General features: G+C 44.4%; 1 protein-coding gene across 2 annotated transcripts in view; it reads left to right on the forward strand.

Annotated features, from left to right (window-relative positions):
- ak5 (adenylate kinase 5) overlaps positions 1 to 15799 on the forward strand; it is an 87540-nt gene that overhangs the window by 11919 nt on the left and 59822 nt on the right. For both annotated transcript variants that reach the window (XM_060829990.1, XM_060829989.1), the window contains exons 2-3: positions 13734 to 13920; positions 14609 to 14776. In XM_060829990.1, coding sequence (XP_060685973.1) covers positions 13752 to 13920; positions 14609 to 14776 — 337 coding nt within the window. In that variant the 5' untranslated portion in view covers positions 13734 to 13751. The remainder of the gene's footprint in view (positions 1 to 13733; positions 13921 to 14608; positions 14777 to 15799) is intronic.

The raw sequence follows: 15799 nt of genomic DNA on the forward strand, positions 1-15799 counted from the left end.
AGCAAAAAGGTACTGGGAACACTACCAGAACCAAATGCTGGCAGATCCTCTGGACCTGATCACTTCCATACTCGAGTGTCAAAAGAGAAGGTTGCAGAAATCTATAAAGTTTCCAAAACTTTATAGATTTAGTAAAGATCCCAATGGATTAGAAAACTTCAAATGTGACAAAAATGGTGGAGACAAAAAGTAGAGAAAATAGAAGCTAGGAGCAGGAGTAGACCTTCAAGCCAGCTCCATTATTCAAGACAGTCGTGACTGATCTTCTGTCTCAACACCATATCTCTTTTTTTCCCATACCTCTTAATGCCTTTGTTATCTAAAAAATTACCAGTCTATTTTCCGAATATGTTCAATGACCTCGTCTCCACAGCTTACTGTGGTAGCAACGTCCACAGGCTCACCACCCTCCGAGTTAAGAAATTTCTCCTCAACACAGTTCTAAATGGCCTACTCCACATCCTGAAACTATGACTCCTGGTTGTAGACTTCCCAACCAGGGGAGATATTGTAAGCTTTTATTAGATTGGGCATAATTAGGGGAAATAGTTACACTTTGCAAACTGAAAGACCAGTAGGAAGTGTTTAAAAATCAAATTAAGAACAAAGTAGTTAAAAGTGATGCCAGGCCAGGCGATGTGTTGTAACTGTATGATCCTGGGAGCTGGTAGACCCCATTGTGATTCATAGTGACCACATATGTTGGTTGCTTGAGGAACTCTAGCTCAGATCTAATGAATTGGAGTCTGAGCTTCAAATTACTGTGACACATCTGGAGGGGGAGAGTTACCTGGGCGCTGTGTTTCAGGAGGCAGTCACACCCGTGGAGGGAGAAGGTGCTGGGGAAGCTGAAAGGTCCAAAGGTGGATGTATCATTCAGACCAGCTGGATGACAGCCCAGAGGTCTGAAGGAGATAGCTGAGGAGATTGTGGAGGCATTGTTGATGATTTATCAGGAATCACTGGAATCAGGGAGAATGCCAGAGGCCTGGAAAAATGCCAATCTAACACGCCTGTTTAAGAAGGAAGGGAGGCAGAAGACAGGAAACTATAGATCGGCTAGCCTGATCTTGGCTGATGGTAAGATTTTAGAGTCCATTATTAAGGTTGAGATTGTAGAGTGCTTGGAAGTGCATGATAAAATAGGGCAAAGTCAGTACAGCTTTGTCAAGGGGAGGTCATACCTGACAAATCTGATTAGATTCCTGATCTCATTCCTGATGAAGGGCTTATGCCCGAAATGTCGAATTTCCTATTCCTTGGATGCTGCCTGACCTGTTGTGCTTTAACCAGCAACACATTTTCAACTGTGATCTCCAGCATCTGCAGACCTCATTTTTTACCCAAATCTGATTAGAACCTCTACTGTGTGGAAAAAGGCCATTTGGCCCAACCTGTCCACACCCATCCCCCCAACCTATACTTACTCCTGACTAATGCACCTAACACTACGGGCAATTTCGCATGGCTAATTCACCTAACCTGCACATCTTTGGACTGTGGGGAGAAACTGGAACACCCAGAGGAAAGCCACGCAGACACAGGGAGAACATGCAAACTCCACACAGACAGTCGACTGAGGGTGGAATCAAACCCAGGCCACTGGCACTGTGAAGCCGTAGTGATAACTACTGAGCCACCATGTTGGCCGTGTTAGAATTCTTTGAGGTGGTAGCGACCAAGTTAGACAAAAGAGAACCAGTGGACATGATCTATTTAGATGGCTTTTGACAAGATGCCACACAGGAGGCAGCTAAATAAGATAAGAGCCCATGATGTTAGAAGCAAGGTACTGGCATGGATAGAGGATTGACTGACTGGCAGAGGTAGGAAGTAGGGATGAAAGATCTTTTTCAGGCTGGCAGCCAGTGACTAGTGAAGTTCCACAGGGATCCATGTTGGGACCATTATTCACATCATACATTAATGATCTGGATGATAGAACGGAGGGAATTGTTGCCAAGTTTACACTTGACACAAGGATAGGTGGAGGGGTGGGTATTGTTGACGAAGCAGGGGGGCTGCAGGAAGATTTGGACAGGCTAGGGGAGTGGGCAAAGAAGGGGCAGATTAAATTCAAAGTGCAAAGGTTATGGACTTTGGTAGTAAGAATAGAGACATTGACTATTTTCCAAATATGGGAAGTCTTCAGAAATTTGAAGTACATCAAGACTTAGCAGTTCTAGTTCAGGATTCCCTTATGATTAACCTGCAGGTTCAGTTGGCAGTTAAGAAGGCAAATGCATTCATAGAATCATAGAATCTCTACAGTGTGGAAACAGGCCACTCAGCCCATTGAATCCACACTGACATTCCAAACAGTATCCCACCCATACCCACTCTTCCGATCCTATCCCTGTAACTCTGTAATTCTGCTCTTATATCTTATGATCTTATATTTTCACTGCATTTGGTCTTTCTAGTTCCGCTAGAATTTTATACAATACAATCAGATTCCCTCTCATTCACCTAAACACTCGCGAATACAGGTCTAGAATAAACATTCTTTCTTCTTGCTGCCATTCCAGGTATCAGCCAAGAGAACCCTCACTGCCCTCCATATATGTCCCCTTTTAGGTAGAGAGAGAAACCAAAACTGCTCACATATTCCAGGTGTGGTCTTCCCAAGGCCCTGTGTAACTGCAGTAAAGACACCACTACTTCTGAACTCAAATCTTCTTGCAATGAAAGCCAACATTGGTGCAGCATGGTGACTCAGTGGTTAGCAGTACTGCCTCACAGCGCCAGGGACCCAGGTTTGATTCCAACCTCGGGTGACTGTCTGTGTGGAGTTCCACATTCTACCCGTGTCTGTGTGGGTTTCCTCTGGGTGCTCCATTTCCTCCCACAGTCCAAAACTGTGCAGGTTAGGTGAATTGGCCATTGTAGATTGCCCATAGTGTTAGGTGCTTTAGTCAGAGGGAAATGGGTCTGGGTGAGTTACTCTTTGGAGGGTCGGTGTGGACTTGTTGGGCTGAAGGGCCTGTTTCCACACTGTAGGGAATCTAATCTAAACATACCATTTGATTGCTGAGCCTTCGTACCTCCTTTCATTGACTGGTGTACAAGGACACCCAGAGCCCTTTGCTCATCTGCACTTCCAAATGTATTCTCATTGAACTAATTTGCCTTTCTGTTTTTCACACAACAGAGTAAAACTTTACTTTTATCCATGTTCCATATTTTATCTACTCACTTAACTTTCGAGATTGTCCTGATGCCTCCTTGCTTCCTTCTTACAATTCTCAATATCACCTGATTTTGTGTCATCTGCAAACTTGGAAAGATCGCATTTGGTTCCCAATGATACATTGTGAATATCTGGAATCAAAGCCCTGATCCCGACAGTGTCCCACAAGTTATTGCCTTCCCAACTGGAATTTTATTCCCATTCCCTGTTTACTTAGACTCAGAGAGATGTATAGCACGGAAATAGACCCTTCGATCCAACTCGTCCATGCCGACCAGATATCCCAACCCAATCTTAGTCCCACCTGCCAACAACCGGACCATATCCCTCTAAACCCTTCCAGATGCCTTTTAAATGTTGTAATTGTACCAGCCTCCACCACTTCCTCTGGCAGCTCATTCCATACATACACCACCCTCTGTGTTTAAAAAGTTGCCCCTGAGGTCCGTTTTATATCTTTCCCCTCTCACCCTAAACCTCTGCCCTCTAGTTCTGCGTTCCTGCAACCCAGGGAAAAGACCTTATCTATTTACCCTATTTGTGTCCTTCATGATTTCATAAACCTCTTTAAAGTCATCCCTCAGCCTCCGATGCTCCAGGTAAACAGCCCCAGTCTATTCAGCCTCTCCCTATAGCTCAAATCCCCCAACCCTGGCAACATCCTTGTAAATCGTTTCTGAACCCTTTCAGGTTTCACAACATCCTTCCAATAGGAGGGAGTTGACTCCGCTAATTCTCAATCCATGCCAGTATTTGATCCATTATTAAGCAGGTTACAGTTGTACATTTAGAAAATCATAATAGACTTAAGCAGTCAGCACGGTTTTATGAGAGGGAAATAATGCTTGACTAATTTCAAGGTTTTTGGTGAAGTAATGAGCAAGCTGGATATGGGGAACCAATTAATGTTGGTTTACAAAACCCAATTGGCAAGGCACCTCATCAAAGGTTGTTTCACAAAAAGCTGAACTCAAGATATTGGTGACACCAGAAGGATGTTGTGAAATGTGAAAGGGTTCAGAAAAGATTTACATGGATTTTGCCACGGAGGATTTGAGCTATAGGGACAGCATGAATAGGCTGGGACTGTTTTCCCTGGAGCGTCGGAGGCTGAGGTAAACTTTATAGAGGTTTACAAAATCATGAGGGGCATAAATAGGAAAAATAGACAAAATCTTTTCCTTGGGGTGAAGGAGTCCAGACGTAGAGGGCATAGTCGTGGTTCTGTTCGCCGAGCTGGAAGTTTTTGTTGCAAACGTTTCGTCCCCTGGCTAGGAGACATCATCAGTGCTGTGGAGCCTCCTGCAAAGCGCTTCTTTGATGCTTCTTCCGGCATTTATAGTGGTCCACAGGAGGCTCCACAGCACTGATGATGTCTCCTAGCCAGGGGACGAAACGTTTGCAACAAAAACTTCCAGCTCGGCGAACAGAACCACGACAACAAGCATCCGAGCTACAAATCTTCACACAAACTTTGAGTAGAGGGCATAGGTTTAAGGTGAGAGGGGAAAGCTATAAAAGGGACCTCAGGGGCAACTTTTTCATGCAGAGGGTGGTGTGTGTATGGAATGAGCTGCCAGAAGTAGTGGTGGAGGCTGGTACAATTATAACTTTTGAAAGGAAACTGGATGGGTATATGAATTAGAAGGATTGAGGGATGTGGGCCAAGTGCTGACATGTGGGACTAGATTAGGTTAGGATATCTGGCCAGCATGGGCAAGTTGGACCAAAGGCTCTGTATGACTCTGTAATAACAAGTTCCTACGAATTGGGGATTGTTTAGCAAACAGGAAACAGGCATGAAAATGTCATATTTGAGTTGGTCAGTTATAATTAGTGGAGTACCAAAGCATTCAGTGCTGTGTCCTCCAACATTTACCATCCATAACAATAACTTGGGTGAAGGGACTGAGAGGGCTTATGCTCGAAACGTCGAATTCTCTATTCCTGAGATGCTGCCTAACCTGCTGTGCTTTGACCAGCAACACATTTGCAGAAGGGACTGAGGTACAATCTATAACAATAACTCGGGGGAAGGGACTGAGGTGTGTTTGTTAAATTTGCTGATGACACATAAATAGATAGGAAAATAAGTTGTCCAGAAGCCAGAAGAGTCTGCAATGGGATAGATAGGGTAAGTGAGTGGGCAAAAGTTTGGCAGTTGGGGAATAATGTTGGGAAAAGCAACCCTGTCCACTTTGGCAGGAGGAATAGAAAAAGTGTTAATTATTTTGAAGGAGAGAGATTGCAGAGCTGAGGACAGAGGGAGGTGGCTGTCCTGGCTTATGAAACACAAAAGGCCATTGCAAATAAAGCATACAGAAAAACAAGTGAAATGTGGATGTTTAAGGAAAACCTTTTTTTTTAAATTCACTCATGGGACATAGGCATCGTTGGTTGGCCAGCATTTATTTCCCATACATAGCAGCCTTTGAGAAGGCAGTGGGGAGCTGCCTTCTTGAACTGCTGCAGTCCATGTGCTGTAAGTAGACCCACAATGTCATTTAGGGAGGGTATTCCAGGACTCTGGCCTAGCTGAAGGAACAGTGATACAGGGCTGTTTCTGCCATTGTCATTTAAGAAGCTTCGGTCAGCACCCGATGGTCTGTCCATTTTCGTTCCTTTTTTCCTTTCGAGTAGTTAATACAACTGAATGGTTGCTCGGTCATTTCAGAGGGCAGTTCAGAGTCAACCACATTGCTGTGGGTCTGGAGTCCCAAGTAGGCCAGACCGGGTAAGGATGGCAGCTTCCTTCCCTAAAGGACGTTAGTGAACCAATTGGTTTTTTTTCCCGACAATCGACAATCATTTCATGGTCAACATTAGACTGTTAGTTTCAACTTTTTTATTGAAAATTGGTCCCCAGAACATTACCAGCATCTCTGGATTAATAGTCTAATGATAACACTACAAGGCCATCACATCCACTAATTCTTGTGCTGTTTGCATTTTGGAAAGGCAAATCAAAGCAGGATTTATACACTTAATGATAAGGTCCTGAGGAGTGTTGCTGTACAAAGAGACCTTGGAGTGCAGGTTCACAGTCCCCTGAAAATGGAGTTGCAGGTAGATAGGATGGTGAAGAAGACATTTGGTAAGCTTTCCTTTATTAGTTAGAGCATTGAGTATAAGAGTTGCAGCTGTACAGGACATTGGTGAGGTCATTTTTGGAATGTTGTGTGCAATTCTGGTCTCCTTCCTGTCGGAAGGATATTGTGAAACCTGAAAGGGTTCAGAAAGGATTTACAAGAAAGTTGCCAGGGTTGGAGGATTTTGAGCTATAGGGACAGGCTGATTAGACCGGAGCTGTTTTCCCTGGAGTGTCAGAGGCTGAGGGGCGATCTTATAGAGGTTTACAAAATCATGAGGGAGAAAGTATTTTCCCTGGGTTGCGAGAACCCAAAACTAGAGGGCGTAGATTTAAGGTTAGAGGGGAAAGATATAAAAAGGACCTAAGGGGCAACTTTTTAACACTGAGGGTGGTGTATGTATGGAATGAGCTGCCAGAGGAAGTGGTAGAGGCTGGTACAATTATAACATTTAAAAGGAACCTGGATGGGTATATGAATAAGACGGATTGAGGGATGTAACCAAGTGCTGACATATGGGACTAGATTAGGTTAAGATATCTGGTCAGCATGGACAAGTTGGACCAAAGGGTCCGTTTCTGTGCTGCACATCTCTATGACTCTATGACTGTAACTATTACCAAGAAGATCATAAGCTCATGATTAATATTGAGAGCAGGGAAGCAGAAAGTTGGAAGAGATGATTTCATACAAAGTGTGTTATCGTGTTTAAATGACTTGATGACTTCGACAGAAGCAATTTCCTCTGCCGAGTGAAGTCCAGGATAAGGGTGATCAATAAAATAAAAGCCAGGCTACTCAGAGTGATGTCCCACTTCTTCAGACAGAGGGGAATGGCAAACTCTCTCCTAGCTAGCTGCTGAGCCTGGAGGTCAATGAAATTCTCAAAACTGGAAGTAGCCTCGTCAATCACACAGATAAAAGAAAAACTAGATCCTGGGAGGGAGAATAATCTTAGGATGCAACAACCGAGCTGCAGCATGGAATTAGAGTGAACCAGGGGAGAAAACAGAAGCAGAGGCCATTCAGCCCATTAGGTCCTGTCCACCATTCAATGAGAACATGGCTGATCCCAACTCCACCTACCTGTCTTTTCCCAATAACGGTGATTCCCTGGTACCTCGTGGCGCAATGTGTAGCATCCTTCCCTCTAGGCCAGACTCTGATTAGATTACCTACAGTGTGGAAACAGGCCCTTCGGCCCAACAAGTCCACACCGACCCGCCGAAGCGCAACATCCATACCCCTACATTTACCCCTTACCTAACACTACGGGCAATTTAGCATGGCCAATTCACCTGACTCGCACAGCTTTGGACTGTGGGAGGAAACTGGAGCAACCGGAGGAAACCCACACAGACACCGGGAGAACGTGCAAACTCCACACAGTCAGTCGCCTGAGTCGGGAATTGAACCCAGGTCTCTGACGCTGTGAGGCAGCAGTGCTAACCACTGTGCCACCGTGCCGCCCGCCACTCTGTGTTCTAGTCCCACTCCAAGCCCTGATGATTATGGGTTTGGGCATTGAGGACGTGGCCAAACAAGTTGATTGTCAATCCGTAAAACCTTCCGATAGTAGGCAGTGAGAATCGGAGATGTTCCCACCCAGTCACGTGATTGTGTCTGTCACATGATTTTGCCAGTCACATGATTTGAATGGAAAATTAGAGTCTTCACCATTGAGTCAGAGGCCCAGACTACAATGTGCATGTAAAAGACAACTTGCACTGTGGGGGAGAGCTGGTTTCCTGGACAGTCAGTGTAGCTTAAGTTGATGCACTTGGTTTGTTCCCCACCCTGGCCAGCATGGACACCGGAGCTGCTTCTCTGCCCTAGCTGTGTTGAAAGTCGTCTTCAGGTGGGGAATGGCAGCAGATATTTCAAAATGAAGCTAAGAGACTGCCAAAATGTTGACATTTTGTTATTAATTCCAGCCACCCTATTTTACTGCCGCCTTCATTGAAGATTCGTTCAGTAGGGCCTGACAAGTGCTGTTCTGTGTAACGATCCTCACTGAAGGGCCAGAATGTCACAGAAATATCTCCCCATATGTCAGTGCTGTATACTATACTGCATGAACTTTTACTGCAGGCATGAAGAAGAGAGGCAATGAGCAAAGGAGCAGCAACCGACTTTCAGAATACTGATATGTTCATGATGTGCCATTTTATAAACTGAAGGAATAAAACCCAGAATCAGTAGGAACTCAGTGCAAATGCTGACATTCTATTTAAAGTATTCATTGGTCAGTGTTAGTTGGTCATTGGTCAGTGTTAGTTCTCACATGCTTTGATTTCCCTTTGGGGACTAGCAGGAAAGTATTGGAAGGATTAACAGACTGTTTGTCAACCTGCTTGAGACAGGACCATTTCCCTACTGTGGCCAACAAGGCCTGACATGGGACTTGAACCTGAAACTTCTACCTCAGAAACAAGCTGCAAGATTTCTTCATTAATCCATAGTGTTACTGGAATTTAAGGTCAATTACTTCCATTGGAAGTTCAGGCTTTGAAACTAACAAAACTAACATTGGGGAATATCATCTTTTCTCCCTGAAACTGTCTCTCCCCAACCCTATGGCTAAAGGAATGGGGAGAAAGTGGGAACGGGCAGTGAGTTGGATGGTCAGCCACAATCGTATTGAATGGTGGAGGAGACTCAAGAGGTTGAATGGCCTTCTCATGGAGTCATAGAGCTGTACAGCGCAGACCCTTCAGTCCAACTGATCCATGCTGACCAGATATCCTGAATTAATCTAGCCCCATTTGCCGGCATATACTTATAAACTTTTCCTATTCATGTACCCATCCAGATGCCTTTTAAATGTTGCAATTGTACCAGCCTCCACCACTTCCCCTGGCAGCTCATTCCATACACACACCACCCTCTGCATGAAAAAGTTGCTCCTTAGGTCCCTTTTAAATCTTTCTCCTCTCACCTTAAACCTATGCTCTCTAGTTCTGGACCCCCCACCACAGAGAAAATACCTTACCTATTTACCCTATCTGTGCCACTCATGATTTTGTAAATCTCTATAAGGTTATCCCTCAGCCTTCGACACTCCAGGGAAAACAACCCCAGTCAATTCAGCTTCTCCCTATAGCTCAAGTCCTCCAACCCCAGCATTATCCTTGTGAATAATTTCTGTACCTTTTTAAATTAACAGCTTCCCTATACTATGTTTTAATGTCTCTATGTAATGCAACACCAATATTGCATCATCAAGAGGAAAATGCCTCCCCATGCCCTCCAATCTGCACCCTGGGCCTCTCGTACTGACCCACACTTTCTCATCTTAAACCTTGGATTTGCAGCCTGCCTCCCTCATTATTTCATTAAAGCAAGAAATTATCTGAAAGTGTGTCACTGGGCAATTGTACCAGATGTCTGAAATAAAAGCGACATTTGCATTACCACATCAACTTGAGTGTCTATTTGTACAACCCGTAATATAATCAAATTTCACTGATTAAGCTCTCCTGCCAATCTGCGTATTGTTTTTTTCTTCAGGTTATATTTTTCCCTTTTGTTTTTCTTCTTTTACACACCCCCACACTATCAGCAACCAGGGGTAGTGCTTATTTATTCCTCACCAGCCATGTCGTGTGTGTGCAGGTGTAGGACACAGAGAAGAACAACAAGTACAGAAATCTTTCTTCCTATCCCATCTGTGTATTACGGATATTTGGTAACTTTCAGCTAAATATTTATAGCCGTGAAAGGACAAGATAATCCACTGCATTCTGCATTGCCAGAGTGGAATGCCTGAGGGCAGGCATTGCAGGTTGAAAATAGGGTTACAACATTAAAATAACTCTGACTGCATCCCTTCTCCCATACCTGTATCAATATCTGTGTCAATAGGTTTTGTGGGTTGACTCTAAGTACGTAGTCATTGAAAGTAATAAAGGTAAACACTGCAGCAGCTGGGGAAATAGAGAGCACTTAAGTGTTGGGTATTGATCGTTTAATTATATTTTGTTGTGTATAAAGTCTTTCTTGAAACAGGTGGGCTACAAAGGTGCAGGAGATGCATTATTTTCTCGACGTTTTGATTTAAAATGTAAGTTTTTTGTTTAAAATTTTGATTTGAGTTACAACGCGCCTAAGGGACTGTCCCCTTTCTGTTGTCCCTTTGTTTCCATTCTCGGTTACTTTGGTTTTTCCTAAATGAGGACTTGGATGTGTCTGTAAAGAAGAGGCAGTATGCACTCGGCAGAGCGGAGGTGTGGATTTTTTGGCAAGCAATAAACATTCCAATCTCAGTGTATCCTTCACAAATAGGCTTCAGTCTTCTAACCGTCTGCAAATCGATAAACCAATTAGAAGTCGATCTAGGACACACTGATCTGAGAATAACAATAATATTTTATACACCGGGTTTCTTCTGTTTGGAGCAGGGATGTTGGCTGGGGAGTTGTAATAGAGGAGTTTGAAATTTGCAGTGTTTTTGGTAGCAGTTAGCCCAGTTTTCTGAGCAGCTGGTGTGTGAGGCCAGCAGTGTGGATTCAATTTCTGCACTGGCTGATGCTGTCAGGAATCTGGATTAGCTGTGCTGGAAAAGCACAGCAGTTCAGGCAGCATCCGAGGAGCAGGAAAATCAACATTTTAGGCAAAAACCCTGATGAAGGGCTTTTGCCCGAAATGTTGATTTTCCTGCTCCTCGGATGCCGCCTGAACTGCTGCGCTCTTCCAGCACTACTAATCCAGAATCTGGTTTCCAGCATCTGCAGTCATTGTTTTTGCCTTGATGCTGTGATGAAGAACATTTCATTCCAACACCTTCCCTTTCCCTGACCCATGGTGACCTTTGGGTTAAACCACCATCAATTGTATGTTTCCAATGAGAGAGCGTCCCTGTGGTTGGGTGAGACTATGATGACTTCACCTTTATCGTTTAAGATATGAGATCAGTCCCACTGGCCAGACAGAGGGCTCTGGCTTAATTATAGGCACTGGGAATGGAAGCAAAGGGAAACTTAGGAGTTTTGTATTTCTAAGTAGCAAACTGTGATCTGAAAGGCACAGCCTGAAAGCATAGAGGCAGATTCCACAGAAACTTCCAAGAAGGAGTTGGATGTATACATGATGAAGAAAAAGATTGCTGGCTATGGGAAGGAGGAAGATTGGATTATTTCAGTACATTCTATTTTGCCAATATAGTATCCATGGGAGCTGATGAAGGATAGGGTTACAATCTCATAGAAACCCTGTAGTGCAGAAAGAGGCCATTCAACCCATTGAGTCCACAGTGACCCTCCAAAGATCATCCCAACCAGACATACCCACCTATCCTGTCCTTGCAACCATGCATTCCCCACGGCTAATCCACCTAACTAACAGATCCCTGGACACTATGGAGCAATTTAGTATGGCCAATCCACCTAACCTGCACATCTTTGGACTGTGTAAGGAAACTGGAATACCCAGAGGAAATCCAGGCAGACATGGGGCGAATATGAAAACTCCACACAGCCAGTCACCCAAGGGTGGAATCAAACCCGGGTTCCTGGTGCTGTGAGGCAGCAGTGCTAACCACTTAGCCACTGTGCTGCCCAGATTGGTTCTGTTGGTTGGCTGATTTTCTTTTTCAGGGGAGTGGAACTAATTGGAGAGTTTATTCAAAAAGCTGGAACTGGCACAAGGAGCTGAATGGCCTCCATCTGTCCTACACAAACTCTTTAAAGAGGGGCAGGTCAGCAGAATGCTAATAGCTGGGTTATTGATGATATCCATTGGGTGATTGATGATATCCATTGGGTTACTGATGATATCCATTGGGTTACTGATGATATCCATTGGGTTACTGATGATATCCATTGGGTAATCGATGATATCCATTGGGTTATTGATGATATCTGTTGGATGATATCCTTTGGGTTACTGATGATATCCATTGGGTTATTGATGAAATCAACTGGGTTATTAATGATATTATCTGAGTTACTGATGTTATTAACTAGGTTACTAAGCCCCCTGGGAACAAGCAGCCCTAACGTCTTTTCAGTGTCTTTCCTCTTCCTTTCTGTAGATGCAAGAAAGGCTGTCACGTCTCAGAAAGTGCATCCATTTTTGCTTTTCCTCTTCATGTTGCAGACTCAGACCCAGTTTGATATTTCTCTGTCTGGGCACTGGAGCAACATTAATGCAGGATCTGGCACTGGGACAGAGAAGCATGTCTCCTCCTTGTTCTTGCATTACACTGTTCCAGTTATCTCCAAAATAAAATGTCAAAATAGAAGTCACTTAAATACAAGGATCATATAAGGAGGGGAAGAGAGAGAATTATTATAATTGATATACCATTGGGACAGGTGTTTTATACACTCGCTGTTGAGTCCTGTGATAAAACGCAGGTACTAAGTCCAAAAATGGGGAAGTAATTTTCAACCTTTAGAAAGCTCTGGTTGGGAGTGATTGAGTCATAGAATCATACAGCACCAAAACAGACCCTTCCTGTCCAACAGGTCCATGCTGACCAGGTATTCTAATCTAGTCCCATTTGCCAGAACTTGGCCCACATCCCCTTTCCTATTCATCTACCCATCCTGATGTCTTCTAAATTTGTTTCTAATTCCAGTCACCATACTTCGAGCAAGGGTGTGATGGTCCTTGAAGCTGTAGAGGAGGTTCACTAGAATGGGCCCAGGGTTGAGGGAATTTTCACTACAAAGTTAAGTTGGAGAAGCTAGAATTGTTCTCCAGTGGAGACTGGGGTGTATGAGATGATGACAGGTTTAGACATGAGAGATTCGACGTTTCGGACATAAGCCCTTCATCAGGAAATTCATCATTCCTGATGAAGGGCTTATGCCCGAAACGTCGAATTTCCTGTTCCTTGGATGCTGCCTAACTTGCTGTGCTTTAACCAGCAACACATTTTCAGCTGTGATCTCCAGCATCTGCAGACCTCATTTTTTACCCTTAGACATGAGAGACACAAGAAAGCTGTTCCCCTGAGACACCGATTGAGGTATTATTGAAGTGATGTGGAGTGAGGTCTGAGGAAGAACCTTTTTTATGCAGAAAGTGGTAATCGCTCAGAGTCACTGCTGAGGAAGTGACCAGGGAGTTTTGTTTTTCCTGCAAAACCAAATTGAATAGAAACTTGAGCAAACATGGAAACATACAATACAGGAGCAGGAGGAGGCCATTCGGCCCTTTGAGCCTGCTCCTCCATTCGCCATGATCGTGGCTGATTGTCCAACTCAGTAACCTAATCCTGCTTTCTCCCCATAACCTTTGACCCCATTCACCCCAAAATAAGCATACAGGGCACAAGTAGGGTGATGGGACTGCTTGCCCTCGGGAGTGCTGATCAGAGGGCTGGCATTGATGGGGCGAATGGCCTGTATAGTAAAGGTCCTCTCACCACAGCTGGCCAATATTTGCCAGGGTGCATCCCAATGTCACTGATGAAACTTCAATGGCACCTTCTCTTTCCTTCTCTGTAGAGCCTGCTCTCAGGGCTAATGTACTACAGACCCGACGACCCTGTTGACTACTTGGACAGTTGCCTGAGGAAAGTGAAAGAGCTGGGAGGATCCAACAGAGTGCAATGGGACACCTTTCTGGCCCAGGAGAAGAGAACTTTGCCTCCTCTGAACGGTTGCCAGAGCAGGAGATCACTCTTTAGGAACGGTAAGGGGTCTGCTCCTTCCATACCACCCACTTCCAGGGGTGTGAAAGTATCACGTCCAATTTACTTGGGATTTGGCAACTTCCCCAGAGAGGAGGATGGGACAGCTCATTTATAAAAGTATCATTCAAATCTGTGTCCCCCTCTTGTGTCAGTAACGATGCATTGGGATACCAACTCCCTGCTCAAGTGTTCAGGCTGCAGTCCAGGGACCTCAGCCTCATAATCCAGGGTGGAGAGTTCTGTGCAGTGCTGAAGAAGCAATGCCCTCTCAAAGATGCGGCCTTTTGGAAAAACTGTCCTCGTGCACCCTTCTGGAGACGTTAAAAGCCCCACCTGTTTAACCCACTCTCTGAAGAGCAAAGAATTCCCATTGACTGGCTTGTGTTCAAGGTTTTGGAGTGGGGTTTGATCCCACAGCCCCCTCAATCAGGCGAAGCTACATCGACAGAGTGAGGCTGACACACCAGAATGATGACATGTCAGAATGCGAGCAAAAACAAGATTCATCAAAGGTCACAATCGAACACATCAGAGAGCTTTCTGAATGTTAGCTCCGTCTTGTGTTTGAAAGGGGGAGGAAAGAGATCAAAGAGCTGAAAGGATTATTAAATGTCAGAAACCTGATTAATTGACTGATACAGACGTACAGACGTATTCCTGTGTCTATTCCTGCTGTTCTGTTTGCAGTTCTGCCCGACACTCCCAGCTTTCCTTATCGACGCTATGACCGACTGCCTCCCATCCATCAGTTCTCCATCGAGAGTGACACCGACCTGTGTGAAACTGCTGAGCTCATCGAGGAGTACACAGTGTTTGACCCAAGCAAACCCCGCCCTTGGATCATACTGCTCATAGGTAACGCTGGGGAGTTATCAGATCACGGGGAGTGAAAGGGGAGCTGGCTGTTTAATGGTAATGTCACGAAAGACCCAGATGCCCCAACTCATGCTCTGGGGTCAGAAGTTCACAAGACAGTCAGGTCTAAATTCCATTAATAAATCTGGAATTAAAAAGCTACTTTCAGTAATGGTGGCTAGTGGTGTGAAAGTCTGTCTCATTCACTAGTGTCCTTTAAGGTTGGAGATCTGCCGTTCTTACCCAATCTGGTCTGCATGTGACTCCAGACCCACAGCAACATGGCTGACTCTTTACTGCCCTCTGTTATGGTCCCAGCTAGAGCCTCAGATACATCAGAGCCCTCCAAAGCAACGTAAAGGAATGAGACGACAATGAGTCCACTCTCCCCAGAGAATGCAGCAGTTCATGAGGGTGGCTCACCACCAAGTTCTATAGCATTCATTCATGGGATGAGGACATCACAGGCCAGCCCAGCATTTATTGCCCAGAGGGCAGTTAAAAGCCAACCACATTGCTGTGGGTCTGGAGGCCAGGTATGGATGACCGATCTCCTTCCCGATAGATATTAGTGAACCAAACAATGCTTTTTTTCCCACTGATCATCAATTCCTGGTCACCATTAGACATTTAATTTCAGATTTTTAACGAATATAAATTCCACTGTTGGACATGAACCCAGGTCCCTGGAATATTATTTAGATCTATGGATTAACAGGTGTGTGATAACACCACTGGACCATCACCTCCCCATGGGGAGTAAGTCCTAGTTAGTAGCACTCATATCCCACATGTAACAACTACACCAGTTATGCCTTCAGTGCGTTCCATGAACTGAGTTTCAAAACTTTGTTTAGTTCACCTTTTGTTTTATCTTTTGAGTATTTCCATTTATAACAAACCAGCTGCAAAACTTTTGTTTTAAACAAGACGAAGATTGAGTTATTGTGAAAATTTACTGTAAATTATTTAATTAAAAAGTGATATTATTAAAACGCAGATACAAAAATTAAAAGTAGATCC

Source organism: Hemiscyllium ocellatum, chromosome 9, assembly GCF_020745735.1.
Source record: "Hemiscyllium ocellatum isolate sHemOce1 chromosome 9, sHemOce1.pat.X.cur, whole genome shotgun sequence".
Classification (NCBI taxonomy): domain Eukaryota; kingdom Metazoa; phylum Chordata; class Chondrichthyes; order Orectolobiformes; family Hemiscylliidae; genus Hemiscyllium; species Hemiscyllium ocellatum.